The 19,380-nt window shown below is 41.2% G+C and overlaps 2 protein-coding genes across 2 annotated transcripts; both read left to right on the top strand.

Moving 5' to 3' along the window:
* The first annotated feature begins 2,144 nt into the window (after window positions 1-2,144).
* On the top strand, window positions 2,145-7,951 carry LOC113145116 (putative helicase mov-10-B.1). Its single transcript, XM_033325302.1, has 16 exons — window positions 2,145-2,432; window positions 2,549-2,703; window positions 3,208-3,375; window positions 3,563-3,669; window positions 3,764-3,963; window positions 4,217-4,320; window positions 4,887-4,984; window positions 5,085-5,183; window positions 5,437-5,542; window positions 5,683-5,800; window positions 5,879-6,070; window positions 6,458-6,526; window positions 6,614-6,739; window positions 6,938-7,026; window positions 7,116-7,214; window positions 7,354-7,951. The coding sequence occupies exons 1-16, from the start codon at window positions 2,322-2,324 to the stop codon at window positions 7,361-7,363; spliced, it is 1,851 nt and encodes a 616-aa protein (XP_033181193.1). The 5' UTR covers window positions 2,145-2,321; the 3' UTR covers window positions 7,364-7,951.
* A 1,205-nt stretch (window positions 7,952-9,156) lies between these two features.
* On the top strand, window positions 9,157-19,357 carry LOC113145518 (putative helicase mov-10-B.1). Its single transcript, XM_026332345.2, has 23 exons — window positions 9,157-9,527; window positions 9,615-9,717; window positions 10,972-11,147; window positions 12,900-12,996; window positions 13,086-13,227; window positions 13,352-13,601; window positions 13,729-13,842; window positions 14,322-14,499; window positions 14,602-14,744; window positions 14,851-15,021; window positions 15,422-15,534; window positions 15,654-15,850; window positions 16,143-16,240; window positions 16,408-16,505; window positions 16,594-16,692; window positions 16,804-16,906; window positions 17,003-17,120; window positions 17,833-18,024; window positions 18,136-18,207; window positions 18,280-18,405; window positions 18,486-18,574; window positions 18,670-18,782; window positions 18,883-19,357. Exons 1-23 carry the CDS (start codon window positions 9,394-9,396, stop codon window positions 18,945-18,947), a joined length of 2,991 nt encoding a protein of 996 aa, XP_026188130.1. The 5' UTR covers window positions 9,157-9,393; the 3' UTR covers window positions 18,948-19,357.
* Window positions 19,358-19,380: the final 23 nt, after the last annotated feature.

Here is a 19,380-nt window from a genome sequence, read left to right as displayed (position 1 = left end):
ATCTTTTTGTCCAGTCCAGTATTCGCTAGTATCACTGTTGTCCACCGACACAGGGCTCAGGTAACCTCCAGTAAATACGGTGTCATCGTCACCTCAGATCCTGCGTCAACAGAAGAGAAGATCTGCCTCACTGTCTATGAAAAGAAGGTGAGATGGACTACGAGGCCTTTTATATTGTACCTTTTACTGGTTAGATCAGAGCTGTTGGGGTCATGGGGTCAATAGTTCAATTGTTGCCATTGTGTAACAGGATTTGAAGACAATACCATGTTTGTGTAAGATGTTTTAACAGCTGTCTGTTTTACCAGATAAACCACACAACCTTATGACCTATGTAGCTGAAAACTCTAACTGCACCCACGCACCCTGTGCCTTCTTTGTTCCTCACTATAAAAAAAAAAAGTAAAAGACTGCTCAGTGAAGGGGGAGTCAAGGTCGCATGGGGGAGAGAAGGAAGTCTCTTCTCTCCATCTGCAACTGAGGCGATTTCACTTGCAGAGCAGATACTCGGTACAAAGTTGTCGTGTGTTTTCATTGCCTTCAGGGAAAAGAACCGAGTCAGTGTAGCGTAAACCTGACAAGAGCCCAGTGACATTAATAAGTTAATAATACCAACATTCAAAACATTTGCAGTGAATCTGAGTTAAAACATGCAGTGTAGGTTAGTTGAATTTTTGTCACTTAGACACACCCTCATCCTACATAGGCCCACTATTCTAACATGAATACACCCCAGCAAATATACAGATCTTTCATGGTGTTAATTCTTACCTAGGTAGCTTTCACAAAGCAAGGGCATAATGGCTCTAAGAGCATTTGTATATATTTGTGTAACCAGGCTCTTTGTCTGTGTGGATGTGCATTTGCCAGTGTTAATACTGATGTTTTGCATATGACATGTTTCACTCCCAACAGAAAGTCGTGCTGTTCACTGTAAGGAACTCTGGTGCTCAAACGGTTTATTTAACTTTTCGGGCCTTTGACCTCGTAGAGAACATTTTCACTGTCAGAGACTGTCATGGAAACATTATCAACACTATCAAGCATCAAATTCTCGGACCAGGTATGAAGAAGACACACAATGAGAAAGAACACAAAGAGCAGGTAACAGGTGTGTGTGATGCCTAATTTCTTTTATTGTCTTTTGCCATTTCTAGGAATGGAATATAAACTCAAGGTCACGTTCTGTTCCGAGCATGCAGGCTTCTACGAACAGTTACTGGTCTTTACATTTGAAAGAAGCCAGCAATCCTCAGACAAATTTGAGATTATGCGGCTGTTGGAAGTTGTGCATCAGACATCCGTCAATGAAGAGCTCCTACCCACAGCCACCCGGTCATTATGCCACCTACAAGTTATGAAGCGGACACCTGCTGTGGGGTATAATGCATTAATATCATGCAATATTCATATTTATTTTAGAGTGATGATTATGTTGTACTGCTTCTGAAATCAACCACTACTTTGGTGTAAAATGAATTTACAAAAAATCATTATGGAAGAGGTTTTGAATATCAGTCTATCAGTAACACCCATCCCATTTTACAATGTACAGTATATATACTGTACAGTCCAGTGCGTCACAGATGCGTCATGTATTGGTCACTTGTATTATGAGTCCTTTGTATAAATGCTGTTCTGTACTTTTCTCTGTTTTTCCACTCCAGTGTTAAATTGATGTGGCTCAAGCCTGTGGTTCCTTTGAAGCAATATGCGATGCCTGACAGTATAAAAGATCTCAAGAAATTAGACATGTATGTATTCAAAGCTTCATGCTTTCAGTAAGAAAATGATGTTAACCTTCATTACGCTTCTTCTCACTAACAACAAATGTTAGGGAAATATGGAAAATCTTTAAATAAAGGAAAATAAGTCAGTCATGCAATAATGACTCATTTCCACTCCACCCTGAGCAAAGAGCAGTTCTACAAACACTAATAGGCATGCTGTCCTGACTGTGCTGTTATGTAAGAAAAATACACCAAACCAGTTCCCTAAATTAATAATTGAAGCAACAGTCATCTGCTGATTCACTCTGTGAGCATTTTTATTCCACACAACTGTTTTCATTGTGACAACTTCTTTTTAGCACTGTTTAAAGTCTGTGTGAAAGGTACTAGTTTGTAGGGAATATGGACGACTGCAAACTAACAAAGTTTCAATTTCAAGGTGCTTAGACATGCCACAATGAGACATGCAGTATGTTTTCAGGGCAGGAAACAGTGCCTGTTGTGCCTTTAGAACTTTCATTGCACTGAGATCTCTTTAGAGAGCTGAGGAAGAAACCTCTGAACTGGAAGAACTACATCTGGAGGAGCCACATGCTGCTGCACCTTGAGGAGCTCCAGTTGGAGACAGATATTATGAAATCCAGCCAGGATGATGTGCCAATGTTCAGACACAAAAGCAACACAGACCTTGTCATTATGCAGGTGATGCATCTGTTACACACACACACACACACAGTAAGCTCTAAAAGCTGGCGACTCATTGCTTTTCAAGACTGAGCATGAAACAATAAGTTACACATGAATGTTTTTCTCATCAGACTGCAGGTCTCTCTAACAACTCAACATCGTGGCTGTCTGGGAGCCAAGTGTTGGTGACTCCTTCAACCAAGTCACACGTTTTCGATAATAACCTTTACAGAGGCTGGGTCAGTCATGTGGATGCAAAGCATGTCTACCTGGAATTCAGTAAAATGTAAGAACAGCCCATTGTCTGAAAGCAAGAAATGCTCCAAGTGGTTAACTGGCCAAATCTATACGATGTGACATAATGTTGACATATCCTCAGGTTTTAATTTTCACCTATATAAAATACAGTACATTGAAAAATACACAGCACATACGTCATAGTCAACTGTCTGAAAACCTCGTTTCACTGTTGCTTTTCTGTCAGTAGTGTGAGTTATGTGTATAAACTGCAAGTTGAAGCTGCTTACCTTTCCTGGTCTAAGGCTGGACTGTTCACACCTTTTCTTTGTGACTCTGGACGATAGAGGGAAAAGGAAGATACCAACAACAAAAATGATCATTATCTAATTTCACAGGCATCATAGTAAACAGGGTGTAGTAGTACTGGAACGTGATTTATATGTGTGCAGACAAGACACTGAAATGCATCTTGGTTTAAGTGCGTGCCAATTGCTTTTTTTTTTTTTTTTAAAAACTTGTTACACATGACTACATGTGAATTTCAATGCAGGTTCCTGAGTCGTTTCAAGGATGGCATGAAGTTTCGCGTTAACTTCTCCATCAACCATATACCCCTCCGTATCCAGCATAGAGCAGTGGCGCTGGTGCACAGGCACAGGTTGAGGGAAGTACTTTTCCCCACCGGAGAGTTTTCTTCCCACCGTTCACATCTACACAGGTCAGACTAACTCAGACATTCAAAACTTGGTACAGACGAGATCAAACTTCAGCACGTTTCACTGAGCCTGTGTGTCTTTTTATCCTGTTGTCACTAGTTTCGGTTTTCTCTGTGCATGCAAACATACCTCTTCATAAACATTCACCTCTGAAATCATCCATTTGCAACTGTGTCTGTCTGTCATTAGACCATTAGAGCTCGACAACAACCCGGAGCAGTGCACTGCCATTCAACACATTGTAGCTTGTTCTGCAAAACCTGCCCCCTACCTAGTATTTGGTCCACCTGGCACAGGTACTGCATGCACGTGTGTGTGTGTGAATGAACCCTGTTACCTACATATTATTCTTCACATTTTGAATAATGTATTTTTACATGCATTGATCAGGGAAAACTGTGACTTTGGTGGAAGCCATCAAGCAGATTGTGAAAACTCAGGCCTCATGCACCATCCTGGCTTGCGCTCCCTCCAACAATGCAACTGATCACCTCTGTGCAAAGATCCTGGAAGCAAAGATAAGCAAGCACATGGTGTATCGCTTGTATGCCCTATCCTGTCCAGTGAGAAATATTCCCAAAAACATAAAGGTCTGCATTTTTTGACTCAATTGCTCAAAAATAAACAAACTTAGAAACAAACTTATTTTATCACATGAACCAAAAGTTCTAACAAAAGTGGTTTATAAAACACATCTGCATGTAGATGAAAGATTCTTGAAGAAATATGTACTTATATTTAATCTAGTTTACTACTCTCAGACTATTCTGGTCTCTGCATGCCGATGTGCACCGTCCTGTATATGTTTGTATAGAAGTGCATGTGCTTTGTTGTTTTATACAGTACTGCTGTAACCTAAACCGTGACAGAAATGTACTTATGATGCCCCCTAAAGAGAAGCTGATGAAGTATAAGATCCTGGTCACCACTCTGCTGACTACAGCAAGGTATGAAAGTGAATGCCATGCATTAATTCAAGTGTTTGTATTGAAGTGTCATAATACTTTTCAATTTACAGCAAAAATGTGGTTCTGTGTTTGTTAATTTTGTAAATATCCAGTAAGGCATTTTTCACAGCAGATACACATTTTGACATGTTGAAACAGGAAAAGCACTGGTGGAATAAATAATAGGATTAATCAGTGCATTACGCATATTGTAGGTGTGTGTGTGTGTATGTGTGTGTGTGACCAAACACTGAACTATAGCCAACATGCATACTGGCAGGAATCTGGTTTTAGAGTTAGGTTTTACAGATTAAATGTTTTATAAATTAAATCTTCAAATCCAGTTAAAGTTTACACTCAGCTGGAAGTTAAATAGGTGTGTCAAACTGAAACTAATGCTGCCTACCAATAGGCCTACAATAAATCCTCACTTCCTGAAGGTGAAATACTAAAACTATCAGCGAGGCTAGGCTAAATAACACAACACTTCTGCAGAATGCTCACAAAAAGACAACAGCTGCTATTCCTTTATCTAGATATTAAGATTTATCTCTCTCTCTCTTCAGGTTAGTGACCGGAGGGATCCCTCCAGGTCATTACACTTACCTCTTTGTGGATGAGGCAGGCCAGGCTGCAGAAACAGAATGCATCGTCCCTCTGGCAGGTGAAAAACAAGTCTAACTTTTCTTAACACGCAATATCTGAAAATAGGTTTAACTTTCTGTATATTCTGTGCCATTCACATGTCTGCGGTGGCTCCACAGGTCTACTGAATCCACATAGATGCCAGGTAGTACTGGCTGGGGATCCTAAACAGTTAGGCCCCGTCATCACATCCAGAATGGCAAAGAAACATGGCAGGGGTGAGTGCTAAGTACTTAATGACGTGCACATATAGGAAAACAGCATCAGGGTGCATGAAGTTTCAAAACGCTTGCTAACACTTCTAATTTCTGTAATATTTCTATTATATAAACTTTATTTAATGCAAAATCTGAGCAAAGTTTAAGATCTGCGAATAACTCATTACATCTTGAACTAATGCTTAAGGGCCATCTGATAGCTACTTATTATTTCCTGTACAAAAGGAGGTTTGAAGCCATTCACTCTTTGTAGGTGTGTCCTTGTTGGAGCGTCTGATGCGAGACATCAAACTGTACAAGTCACATGAGACATATGGGTTCAACAGCCGCTTTGTCACCAAATTACTGAGGAACTACAGGTGTAGCATTGGTGATACTTAACTTTACTGCCCCGTCTTCTCTCTTTTGACACCATCTTTGATATCACCACGTGCCCATGCATCGCCCAAACGTCACAATTTGTTTTCCAGTAATTTTCTTCTTCTCTTCTCACTCTCAGGTCTCATCCGGCCATTCTTAAAATTCCCAATGAGCTCTTCTATAAAGGGGAGCTTCAGAGCTATGCTCCAAAGAAGAAATACAATTCATACTGCAAATGGGAACATCTGCCCAAGAAAGTAATATAGACTCTCACACTCACGTGCAGTTTTCTCTGTCTTATCCACCCATCCAGCTCACTCGTCTTTCTGTCTCAGGGCTTCCCTTTGATCTTCCATGGAGTGGCAGGCACTGATGAACGTGACGCCAACAGCACCTCTGTTTACAACATGGCAGAGGTGCAGGTGTTGAAGGAATATGTAAAATCCCTCGTCAAACATCTGCACAAAAGGGGCATGACTACAATTGTACCAGGAGAAATTGGTATTATTGCCCCGTACAGACAACAGGTGAATATATTATCACAATAATTCACTGGTAATTCACCTGGATATGGCATCGCCAGGTCTGCCCAGCTGCTCTTTCCTTGTAAAGATAAAATAGAATAAGATCAAATATTAATTCATGAAGGAAAATTCAAGATCAGTTCATTCAACTTCATTGCTAACGGCTATGCTCACCCTCTTTGTGTTATACTGACAATATTTATGTCTGCATTGTGTCATCTAAGTGTAAAGTCTGTGTGGTGAGCAGGTCGGCCCAGTATTATGTTTACATAAAACAAATAACCACATACTCCTTCACTAAAACAACACCGTACTGCTGAAGTGGTAGTTTTATCAGTACACTGCATGTAGTACTTCTGCTGGCATCATTCTGTTTTTGTGTGCTGACAGGTGGAGAAAATCCAGAAGTCCCTTCATATGGACAAAGATCTCATGAAGGAGAACTTGGAGAACATACTGGTATGGATATACATCGTTACTGCACATTCATTGTGGAACATGTTGGAAGGAGCTGAACTAAACAAAACTGTGTTTATGAATTCACAGGTTGGCTCAGTGGAGCAGTTTCAGGGTAAAGAGTTCAATGTGATTCTGGTGTCTACAGTGCGCAGCAATCCCAGACTGACCGCAGATAAACAAGAGTTCACTCTGGGCTTTGTTAACAATGAGAAAGTGAGAATAATACACAAGGACAATAAGTAGTACTTATGTACTTATACCATTTAGCCATAATTAAACAGGTACTCCTGTACTCCTGTGAGGAATTTTTGAGCACCTTGGTGAAAACATTTGACTGATTTCCATGAAACGTCTAATGCCTACAATGGACACACCTTAATACATGCACACTATGTGAAACTGTCTGTGCAGAGGTTCAACGTGGCACTGACCCGGGCTCAAGCTCTGCTGATTGTGGTGGGCGACCCACGAGTCTTAAAAACGGACAAGATCTGGAACAGGTAACGGCTCTAAGTCCTCATCAGTCCAATACTGTTTCAGAGGAGGGCACACTGGACAAACACATATCTAACCCCAAAATGCCTCTTAGGTTTATCCACCACTGCTATGAAGAAGGGGCTTACTGTGGAATTACAGTTTGTGATGTGGAGGAGGAGACACCGACTGCTCTACATGCTGCAGCTCTGTGGTGATAAGTGCATTCACACATACCCTCAGACTTGGCACTGCTTGTGTTTCTATCGTCTGAAAATGACCTTGAAGACTAAGAGCTGTTTGGCTTCTCTTCCCCCCCCTTCTTTTGTCTGTCTTTGTACTACAACACACAGCGAAGAGTGATCCAGCAACATTCGGATCCCTGTTGGCGGAACATCCAGACCTCACACACTGACCTTTAAGTCCAGTGTTTAGCATTAAAGAAAAGTACGAATAAAGAAAAAGATGAGAAACCGGCAATTACAGCTCTGCCTCTCTTACTCAGGACACAAGACAGATCTGCCGTCTGAAAATATATTCTTTTGTACTTCATTTAAGTAAGTTTCACATAAGTGGATTTTGAAGTATTGCTTATCAAAAAAAATCTTAAATACAGTTGAGTTCTGTTTTTTTAAGATGCTCATTTTGAGCCACATTTAAATCCCACATTTACTCATATCACTGCATCATGTTAAGCCTGACTGTAGATTTAGTTTTTAATTTATTAGACAAATTTAATGTGAATTAATGATTAATTTAACTACACCAACAATGTTTATTTAAGATTCCTCTTTGTTGTTCACCAAGAGTTTTCTTAACTTCTGATGTTATTTATTAGGGAGCATTATGTACCAAACTTAAGTGTAGACATGTTTTACTAACTACAACACACACGTCCACACTAAGGACAACCCAGAACACACACTAACACCAAAACATTTAGGGGGGGGTCTGCCTCTTCTCACATGGGGATCTCCGAGCGCTGCTCAGCTGTAAATCCTTTTTGTGCCATGGATGTGCCACCTGATGGCACTTTGGTCTTCACTAATGGCTTTCAAACCAAACATAATAAATACTTGTTCTTGTTGAGGGACGGCCTGGAATGTGAAAATGTGTATTGGCCAGTGCTGATCAGAGGCTTCAGATTGATCTGGAAAGAGATTGTGTTGAAGGTTTTGGTCTTGGGGGTGTTGGGAAGCTGACTGAGATATGTGGTCTTCGTCCCCCATACAGACTGACTACTATTGGACATAACATGTTTGCAGCCCTATGTCTATGTTTAAAGAGATCTGACTCATATTCTGAATAAGTAAACATGTTTTTAAATGCTGTTTCTAACAAAGATAAACCCTAAGAATCATTAAAGTGTTAAAAACAGGGAGCTTGAAGAAAACACAGTCAGTCCACCCTGAGGTAACTCACCTTTGTCTGTACTCTGTTTTGTTAATAAACACACTAAACCTGCACTTGGATCCAGTCGCCTTTCTTCTGTTTGTGACCCTGTGGAAGAGGATTCCCACCTATACTTAGGGAACGGTCTGTCATCCTCTAAAATCAATTAAATGAGAGTTGAGTGTGTGTTTGTTTTGCTGACGGCGACCTCTGAAGGGAGCGGGCCGAGAGGGAAAAAGATTTGTTTAGTTTAAGCCAAATGCAGATGTGCTAAGCGCGTGTGCCAGGTGTTGGATCGCCCCACACTGGTTCAGTCTAAGATGATGTGGGAAAGTGTTTATTAGTTTAACGTAAGAATAAATAAATAAATATTGGTGAATCTGTTGTTCCAGTTATACTAAGTGTATAGTCCAAATACACTTAGATACTTCTGCTTACTTATCAGTACAAGCTGAGTATACTCTGGTTAGTATAACTCTGATAAGTACATACAAAGTAAACTTAAAGTATACTAAGTATATTTTAAGTTTAAGACTAATATAATGACAGCACGTGTTTGGACCAATTACAGCAGGACAGGTGTCACACAGGTGATTAAGATTATTATTCATCGCGTTGCCGTAACATGAAGTCAACATTAATGACGCGTTCACTGACTCCTCCTAATCAATAATCTGTGTGTGACAATGTTGTGGTTCGTGTTTGTCGAGTCATTCCGCTCATTTGGCTTTTTTCATGACGCTAAGTTTCGTTTCTCAGGACCGACTCCAGCTCAGGGTGCGCATGATTTAAAGCTCCGAGTCTGACAGTGTCTAAGCACCGCAGCTCCGTGTAACCAGAGACACGGACACCGCCCGTGCGGAACTGTCCAGGGACATAAAGCGATCGGCAGTCTTCCGGATTTCCTGCACTGGACGGTGCAAATACACCCTGCGCGATGTTTTCTGAACAGATCGGGACTTTTCATGTCTGAGTGACTTCGATCACACTGATTTTTCATCATGGCAAATAAGACATTTTCTGTACTCTTCCAAAGTGGACTCGAGTACTTTGAGTTTCTGAAGGACACTGATCGAACATCCATCACAAACAGACTTGAGCTAAGAGAAATTTACAACATTGAGTTCAGGCAAAGGTTCGTGGCTCTTTATTAAATCTGGACTTTTGTATGACATGTTTGTGTTTTTATCTGGTTTGGTCATTTTTTTTGTGTTTATTTCAGAAATGCGGGGATCAAACATGCAAACTTTAGTTCAGTCCTCTATGCCCTGAAAAGGTCCCAAAGGATAACAAGACGAGGAGACCGTATCTACTTCAACTCCATGGTATGTACCTGTACATGGTCAGTCAAATATCAGTGCAATGGTAACCACACTCACAGATCTCACAGTCATTTGTCACAATAATAATGTTTCCTGCTTTATCGTTTTTAAGACATGACACTGGATGGAAATACAAACACATCTTTGTTTCTGTTTGGCTCAGGCTCTGGTTTCGGTGCAGTGAATGCCAAATTCTAGTTGATGTGAAAGTCCCAAATTTATTATGTATTTTATTAGAACTGTCAACTTCAATCAGAGATTAATTGCTCTAAGTTACAGGTTAAAGTCTGTGACCACACTCTAAATAAATATGCTGGGTGTAGTCAGGAGCCTGATGGACTGGTGATCGCACCAGCCCACAGGAGAGACACTACCAGGTGTCACATTAGAACAATTTAGACTAAAATTTATCACTGTACTAAATTTATCTCGCTTGAGATTTTAGGTTTTTTGTGCAATCCCTTCTCTTTCTGCCAACGAGGGACAACTTCCCGTTAACCATCAGGTGTTGCCCTCTCTTATTCTAGCGCAGTCTCCTGGTGGGAAAAATGTTCCTTATATCCCTCTGATTTAAAATACATAAAGAAATCTCATAAAAAAATATCATCACACTACTATGATGTATGTGATTTCAGTTATTTAACTTGAGCTATTTAAACTTTCAGGCCAAATGAGGGAAAATATCAAGTTGTTTAAACCTTGATACACAACTAAAAGGAGAAAAATTCTGATTTGTTTGTGTATTTTGAAAGGAAATAATTATTATTATTTAACTTATTAGGAGTAAAAGATGTACAGTACATCCGGTAAATCTAGTTTCACTTTCATTTTTGTGTATTTAATGAACCGTGTCATGCCAATAACCGTTAGAATAAAACACAGGAACTTTACGTTGATGCTAAAATATTAAACATTTGAGACATAATGCTCAAATCGAAAACATCAAGGTTTTAATTTTTTAAAAAAAGGATTTTGACAACAAGCCTCACTTGAATAATCAGTGTTTGTAGAAGGAATGAATGGTTGGTGTCATTTCCTCAAAAACGAAACCTTCAGTCTGGAAAAAAAAGCCCTTTTTATATGTCTCAAGTTCCCAATTATATTTATATGGATTTATGGCGTAAGTAGTTAGAGATAAGGTATCATTTAAAACAGGTGAGGTTAGCTTTACATCCACTGGTGCTAATAACAAAGTACACTCAGTGAACAAATTTTCCATCTAAAGACACAACTGACACGTAGTGATGTCCTACACAGTTCAGAGCTCCCTATGTGGATCAGTGGCACAACCCAAGACGCCGTCAACCCCAGTCTGTGCAGGATGCAGCAGCCAGTCCTGCACCTGGAGAGGCCTCGGCAGGTGAAGCACAGACTGGGGTTCGTGACCGAAAGAGACTGGCCAGTCTTCTGATAAACAAACTGAAGAGAGACAGGTAACAGGACCACACAGTAAGAGTCTTTTCCTAACGTCATGCTGCCCTAAAGCCTTTTATGTACGGAAACCTGTACATATGAATGATATTTCTAATCTAGTTATGCACGTACGTTGCTGCAGTGTACGAGAAGGTAGACGAGAGAGGTCGTGGAGATAACTGAAAGGCTGTGCACTACACAAAAGGTTAATCTCTTTGGAAAGGAAGGCAAAGAAGAGCATATCCTGGTAGTAGAATGTATGAGGAAATTATACTTGTATTCAGGTTTTTCTGACTTTGTAAGATACAAGAAAAAAAATACCAGGTGAGAGGTTATCAAAGAAAAAAAAAAAGGAGAACCTCGGAGCAAGAATAAGAGCTTTGGGAGCCTTAAGGATAGCGTACCTGAATGACTTCCAGGTCAAGATAGAAACAATCCCATAAGGGAATTGGGATGTGCCCCCTGAGAAACCTTACTTTTCAAGGCCGACACTAATAAGCAAGTTGTTTTCTGTTGGCAGTTGCAGTGAGTCACTGGTTTTGTTTGTAACATCCCTCTAGGACAGAGGTTCCCAACCCATGTTCCTCGAGGGCCACTGCCCTGCTTGTTTTTCGACTATCCCTGCACGACCCACTGTTTATTGCCTGGATCAAGTGTGTTCAGTCAATGAGAAGCTGGATGATACCAGTTAGCTTTAGCTTCCTAGATAGTATCTTCCAGTCTTGCTACTCCAGCAGGGTCGGGCACCCCTGCTCTTTGGAGGAGCATGATACAGAGGCATCATGGTGATTTAAAGGTGTAACATTCAAGATTTAGCAGCATCTGGTGGTGAGATTGCAGAATGCAGCCTTCAGAGCACCCCTTCATTACCAGGGGGAAAGGAGGCTACGATGGCCATCACCTTTAAAACATAACGTGATTCCCTGTCTTGAGCCAGTATTCAGTTTGTCCGTTCTGGGCTACTGTAGAAACATGGCGGTCCAACATGGCTCCCTCTTTGAAAAGAGACCCGGTCCCCATGTAGATTTAAAGTCTCATTCTCAGATGAAGAAAATGCAAAGGTTGGTATTTTCCGGTGATTAAACACTGACAACGTATTTATGAATACTAAATTCCATTTCTAATAAGAGATTAAGTATCACAGCTTTAAATGAGTACGTCAAGGAAGTAATATATTTGTCCTGCATTCCATAATCCAGACTCTTCATAGGTCAGATTAGTCCTGATTAGATTAAATCTGTTGAAGTTTGAGAGGTTACAGAAGAAAAAACTGTCCTTGATATTTTCCACAGTCCAGTCCACTGAAGTCAAACATGTTTTTGGCAACTTGATAAAAGAGAAAACTTGAACGTGTTTTTATTATAGACCTTGTCATAGAAATGACTGTAATGTAGCTGAATGACCGTTAGATCACCTGATGTATAGGCCACTGTAAGCTTTAATGTTAGGTAAGATTCAGACTGCCTCGCTGTGAGGATCATATGACCTTGTAGCATCTGAAATGTCTGAGATATATTATCATCATTGTTAAAAACTTGCAGTTGGTGAAATTTGTTTTTTCAGAGAGAGAGAGAGAGAGATAAAATTCCTAAGAACAGCCCGTTTCATGACCTTGTCCTGTTTACAGTTTTGGTGTAGACGCCTGGGAAAGGAATGGCTACACTGATCCTGTGCACTTTCTGATGTGTAGAGTCTGTATCTTTGTGCCATGATACATTTAAGAAACCAAACTCTGGCTCTGGTTTAACCATTTGCTCTTTGTGCACCTGCAGGGCTCAGTTAATCTCTGACAAATGTGGTATCAGCATCACCTCTGACTCTCCGTTTAACAATGGGAAACTTCAGCTGTGTAGGGAAGACACATATGAGGTGAAGCTGCATCTACTGAAACAACTAAAAAGCTGCATTAGTTATTCAAATGGGCAGCTCCATTTTATCTATTTCTTTTCTCTAAACAGTACGTAATCAGTCTGGATGTGAAAAACACTGGAACACAGCCTGTGCATTTTACCTACTACACCCCGCTGCACTGGCTTACCTACTTAACTCTGAAAGATGAGCACAAGGTGACGAAAACAAACCCTCTGGCCCTACAACCAGGTAATGAAAATATCACAAGCAGGTTTGCTTTTATTTGAATTGATGCTTGCTTTGCTGAGAGAGAATTATGGATACAGTGAGCCACTATGAATACACTAAACACTATTGTCTGTTCTGTTTTCAGGTGACAGCTATCAAATCCAGGTTCACTTCAAATGCAGTTTTGTTGGTTTCTATCCTGCTACTCTGGCCTTTGAATTCAAACCAGATCTACAGGCCTCAACTAAATTCCACATTGTGCGCTTTATCGAGGCGACGTGTGTAACTGCCTTAGGACTGGAGCTGAAACCTGAAAAGCCTTTCAGGCCTTGTTTCATTCTTCCCTCAGTCCCTGTGGATCTGTTCACGGTTGTGGATGGTCAGAAGCCTGACGGGTATCAGGATTTACTTGATACACTCTTAAATATACAGCAAACATAAACATTTAAATGCTGTATGTCTAATACTGGATGGTCTTTTTTAATGACGTACCACCCTTTTCATTTTGTCTCATGTTTCCAGGCTGTCACTGAACCGACTACAAGTCGTGGTCGGACTACCCATGCATAAAATACCACCATATATTGACCAGCTCATCAACTCCCTGAAGCGGTCTGCTCCTTTCCAAGATAAAAGGTAAATTCTGTTTTCTTACAAATGCTGATAACAGACACTCTTTAAATATAGTCAGGCTTATTGTCACACGTTCCGCACGTCACCTGTATTTTCACGAAACATGGCGATAAAATTTAGGCTTAACTTACCCTGAGCCAGCAGATGCTCTGGATTCCTCCAGATTTTTCTCGTGGTCATCGAGCCCAGCTGTAACTGTCGCACATCCATGAATTTGTGGGGATGCAGTTTATGCAGAAGCACCGAGGGGCGGGATGTATTTGTGTATCTGTATGGCCGTCAAATAGCAGCAGCCTCAGCTCAGCATAAATGAGAAAACAATTTTAGGAATATACAAATGAACTTTGGAGGAGGCAGGACCGGTCAGGGTGTGAACAGACAACAAACACATACATCAGTGATATTGTTCAACACAGCTTCTGTTCTACAGTATATACGGTGACATACAATAAGTTTCTTTACTTTTTGGATTTTCTTTGAAGAGAACTGCTGGAGAGTCCCTTGAGCTGGGAGAGGTACGCTGAGAAGTTCCAGCTGCTTCTCTATTTGGAAGAGCGTCAGATGGAGGTGGACATCAGGAGATACAACATCCCCAACAGCGAAAGAGAATACGCCATCATGCAGAAAGACCGGAACAACAAGAGACTTCTTATTATGGAGGTAATGATGTGCAAAGAGAAAACAGAAGACTGATGATATCAAACATATCTTAAATGATTTTTTAACAGTGCAACACATACCTTGTTCTTGTTCACTCTCCAGGTACCTGGTGTGTCTGAGAACCGCCCATCAGTTCTACGAGGAGATCAGCTGCTGGTGTATCCTGCAGGAGAACGCAGTGTGAAGTACTGCGGCTATGTCCACAGTGTGCAGCTGGACCAGGTCAAACTGGGCTTTAGCTCCAAGTAAGATCCTATCAGCACATTAACATACAATCGTTACAAATAGTCATTTTTGCTATTTGAGATGGTTCAAATGGTTCAAATGGTTTGTCTGTGAATGTCACTGCAGATTACTGGATCGCTTTGTAGACAAAATGAAGTTCCATGTTGAGTTTACTTTCAACCGTCTGACTCTGCAACTTCAGCACAGAGCAGCAAAACTGGCGGGTGACCACGGACTGGAAAAGGTGTTGTTCCCTGCTGCACCAGCCCTTCCACAACCTGAGCTTCCCAACCTAAGGTTAGGCCTGTTAGAATACTTTATGGAATACTTTATATAACCTTATGTACAATGTGTATCTGTGTGTCCGTATCTCTGCACATGAATAAATGTGTGTCATTAAAGCTAATGATTGAGCTGCACAAATAACCAGAGTAGTTAAATGTAAATGTCTCTGCAGGACTAAAAAAATTAATTTTTAAATAAAAGGCCATACAGACATCTCCAAATGACCACAAATACAGAGAGTAAATAATAGTAATAACAGAAAGTAATATAACTCTGGAGGCATTTTAAAAGTTGCTATATCATAAATCGTGTTATTCTAACAGGTTGGCCCTACACTGATGTATTTGATTGTGCATGTAAATATTTTCTACTTTGACATCACATCTCTGTTCCTCTCTCTTCCTGCTGATAGGCTGTTTGACTCAAAGCTGGAGAAAAACCCGGAGCAGTATCAAGCAGTTCAACACATTGTAGCTGGCTCATCCCGACCTGCCCCTTACGTGGTGTTTGGCCCACCTGGAACAGGTACAAGCATCTTCTTACCTTTTAGAGTCGTATTGTTTAAGTAATTTCAGTTTGACCTGGCATCTTACAAACTGCTCACAAAGCTGCAAACTGAATGTGCTTGACTTTATCTGGTTCAGGGAAAACCGTGACTCTGGTGGAGGCCATTAAGCAGATCGAGAAGACCAAACCTCTCTGCCACATCCTGGCCTGTGCTCCCTCCAACAGTGCAACTGATCTGCTCTGCACAAAGATTCTGGACCACGTGGATGAGCGTAAAGTGCACCGCATGTATGCCACCAGCAGGGACCCACACTGCGTCCCTGAACGACTGAAGGTTAGGATCCCAAGTTAGTTCCTGCATCCCAAGTGATTGTGACTGACATTTCACTGTGTGATGTTTTATTTTGAATGTTGAAGCAATTCTTTTATCAGAGAGTAACTCCTTCACTATTCATCCACACTCATTCACTTGGCCACAGTTAGATTATCTGCATCCTAGTGGATGTTGTGATGCATAGCACTGTTCTAGTTTCTTTCTGTGGTGCTGCTGTGCTCCCTAGTTCTGTTGAAATCTTGTTCTGGCCTCACCGAAGTTTGTGTGCACAAATGTTGTGGTACTTTCACAGGCATGCTCTAACCTGGTAGGGGACTCTTATGTTTTTGGTCCTAAAGAGGAGCTGATGGAGTATAAGATCATAGTCACCACCCTGTTTACCACCGGAAGGTACTGAAAGACTCACACTGCATGGCACACGGCTGTCGCACACCACAGTGTTTACATCTTCCTCATTTTCCTCTGCAATCCAAATGACTCATCATCATCATCATCATCACCATCTGTACTAGTGAGTCCTTCAGTTGGCTTGAATGTATGTACTCCGATCTGTGCAGGCTGGTCACAGGAGGCATTCCTGCAGGACATTTCACTCACATATTTGTGGATGAGGCGGGACACGCTACGGAAACTGAATGTTTAATCCCCCTGGCAGGTAAAGAGAACAAACAGCAGTGTGTTTTCTATCATTGCACTGAACTTGTGTTACGAGTCGGCTCATTTTTGTTGTCCATGAAATAAAGGCCTGCTGAATGCAGACTCTGGTCAGGTTGTTCTGGCTGGAGATCCCAAGCAGCTGGGACCCATCCTCAGATCCCCGTTTGCACTGCGGTACGGCATGGGTAAGTTCAGGCACTCACACTTGGATAAAAGAGGTCACCATGCTCCTGCCATGCATGTTATAAGCTGCTATTTGAAAGGTCTTTGGACTTAAACGGCTCTACTGTCTTCAGGAGTGTCCCTCTTGGAGCGCATGATGAATAATTTCTCTCTGTACCAGAAGAACAACGGCGTGTTCGACAATCGCTTCGTCACCAAACTGCTGCGCAACTACCGGTGCGTTAGAAGAGATTGTTATAGACAGACAGGATATGTTTGACTTTTCTGCCACACCCTCTAAGCTACTTCATATTTTCAATGTGTCTTACTCAGGTCCCACCCTGCCATTCTGAAGGTTCCCAATGAGCTCTTCTATGATGGAGAGCTGCAGGTTTGCGCAGATGAAATTCTACGCAACTCCTACTGCAGATGGGAGTACCTCCCAAAGATGGTAATGCTGCTTCTTTTAGCACACAGATATGATGCCTGTGCAACCACACACTGGTCGATTTAGAAGTTAAAGCAAGAAGACTCCCAGTGCGCTTATATGCTTCATTGCTTCCTGCAAGAGTGCAGATGCAAACAGCAGCACCTGGTCCAGCTGACACGCTGGTGAACGTGTAGTCAAGCTCAGTCCACAAGGGGGCGATATCAGTCAGTTGAAGCTCATAATCTTCATATGGTTGTTTTGAGCAGAAGTTGACCCAAACAGAAAGGGGGTCAGCTTTCTCTCGTTTCACACTGCAGCGCCCCGAACACCAACACGACCACATTGCGTTACATTACGTTTCTCAGGTGACACTCAAGAAGGCAACTTGTGAAATCAGTGTTTTCTTACTTTTGTATTTTTTCTAGAGCTGAAAAAATTAGTCATCAGTTAATTGATTGGCGTATTTATTAAATAATTGTATTTTTACATTTGTTGATTTCAGCTTCTCAAATGTGAAACGTGCTGCTTTTCTCTCATTTATGCTTTTGTCATTGTAAGTAGAATGATTTTGCCACATACCTGTTATTCTTAAAAAAATACCCACGTGCTTGTTATAGTTGAACATAAACCTCACAGCAGCACAGAAGTGTTTAAAATACAAAAGTATTTAAAAGTACCGTATATATGAATGCAAAAGCAGTTTTCTGTAACACATTTCCCACCTATCTTTCAGAACTTCCCAGTGATCTTCCATAGCGTCACTGGTGTTGATGAGCGTGAGGCCAGCAGTCCTTCATTCTTCAACGTGACAGAGGTGGAGGTGCTGATGGACTATGTGAAAAAACTGCTGCAGACGCAGGGCAAGAAGGGCCTGGCTACCATCTCACCCAAAGACATAGGCATCATCGCCCCCTACAGGAAACAGGTCTGGATTAATCGGAGTCAAACACCTGCTGAACTGGAAAAATAGAAAAAAAATTATATGTAGATCAAAAGCTGGAGGTGATTTTTTTTTTTTTCTCTCTTTGCCACATAGGTGCAGAAAATCCGTAAGGCCTTGGAAAAAGTTGGGAAAGACCTCAAAGTTAGAAACATGGATCACCTTAAGGTAACTAAAAACTGTTAAGTATTACAAAGCATGCAGTAGAAACAGTGTCTGACTGGTGTACACCTGTGTCAGGTTGGTTCAGTGGAGGAGTTCCAAGGTCAGGAGAGGAGAGTGATCCTGGTGTCCACGGTCCGGAGCAGCCCCGATTACTTGGAAATAGACAAAGAGTTCAACCTGGGCTTTGTCAAGAATGAGAAGGTACATAAAACAAACACATGTACATATACTCAGTTTACTCCATACACACAACGCTGTTCTGACACACTTCTCTCAACCAGAGATTCAATGTGGCTTTGACTCGAGCCCAAGCCCTGCTGATTGTGGTGGGAAACCCCCGAGTGCTAGAATCTGATTCTACCTGGAAACAGTACGTGTCATAATGTACATTTACTGACACTTAAATCTGAGAGAGCAGTGCCTCTTATCTGTGCCGTTATTCTCTCCCTCCTTGCTCATTTGCAGCTTCATCAAGTACTGTAGAGATGAAGAAGCCTTCCAGGGCTTCGTTCATGTAGAGGAAGACGACGACGTGGTGGAGAGATTCGCTAATCTCTACATCGAGATGAACGTTGAAGGTGACACACATTCTCATTAGTATCCTGCTCAAAATCAACATTTTCAGTTGGTTTAAAAAAAAAAATTATCCATCTGCTTTGTCTCTCTGAATCTTTCCAGTGGTGGAGACCGCAGAGAGTGTCGTCCAGCAGCTCCTGGACCCAGAGTGGAGGAACGATCTGTGAGGAAAAAGAGCCTGAACTTCACCAGATATTTGAAAGAAAGGAATAATAAGACTTTTACATTTGTACAAGGGCTCAGTGGCACCTTTTCACATCGAAAGTACAAACATAACATACCAAAATATGCCTTAAACTGCAGAAATATGGCCAGTGACAATGGACAGAGATGATTCGTGTTTAGGTAAAATCACAGGTCAACATCTGCTTCAAATTTTAAATAATTTGGTTCTGTAACATTAATTTTACCAAGTGAAAGTGTCAGTCTAAGGGTTATTTAGTTATCACGACATTTACAATCAAGACAGTTTTGATGATGACAATCACTGAAATGAGTTTTACAGCAGTGTGTCCACAAATTGTTTATATATTTTTGAATTGAGATTAATAAAGCTATTTTTATTCATATCAACCAACTGCTCTGGTCATTTGGCATGTG

This window comes from Mastacembelus armatus, chromosome 7 (genome assembly GCF_900324485.2).
Source record: "Mastacembelus armatus chromosome 7, fMasArm1.2, whole genome shotgun sequence".
Lineage (NCBI taxonomy): Eukaryota > Metazoa > Chordata > Actinopteri > Synbranchiformes > Mastacembelidae > Mastacembelus > Mastacembelus armatus.
Note: the sequence above shows the minus strand (reverse complement) of the source record. Positions and strands in the feature narration are given on the sequence as shown.

Coding starts and splice junctions, on each gene's coding strand:
- LOC113145116 (XM_033325302.1), top strand. CDS start 2,322: ATGCTGCTGCACCTTGAGGAGCTCCAGTTGGAGACAGATATTATGAAA. Junction 4,321..4,886: donor ACTCTGCTGACTACAGCAAG/GTATGAAAGTGA, acceptor CTCTCTCTTCAG/GTTAGTGACCGGAGGGATCC. Junction 5,184..5,436: donor GGCAAAGAAACATGGCAGGG/GTGAGTGCTAAG, acceptor CACTCTTTGTAG/GTGTGTCCTTGTTGGAGCGT.
- LOC113145518 (XM_026332345.2), top strand. CDS start 9,394: ATGGCAAATAAGACATTTTCTGTACTCTTCCAAAGTGGACTCGAGTAC. Junction 14,745..14,850: donor AAACTGGGCTTTAGCTCCAA/GTAAGATCCTAT, acceptor ATGTCACTGCAG/ATTACTGGATCGCTTTGTAG. Junction 18,575..18,669: donor TCTGATTCTACCTGGAAACA/GTACGTGTCATA, acceptor GCTCATTTGCAG/CTTCATCAAGTACTGTAGAG.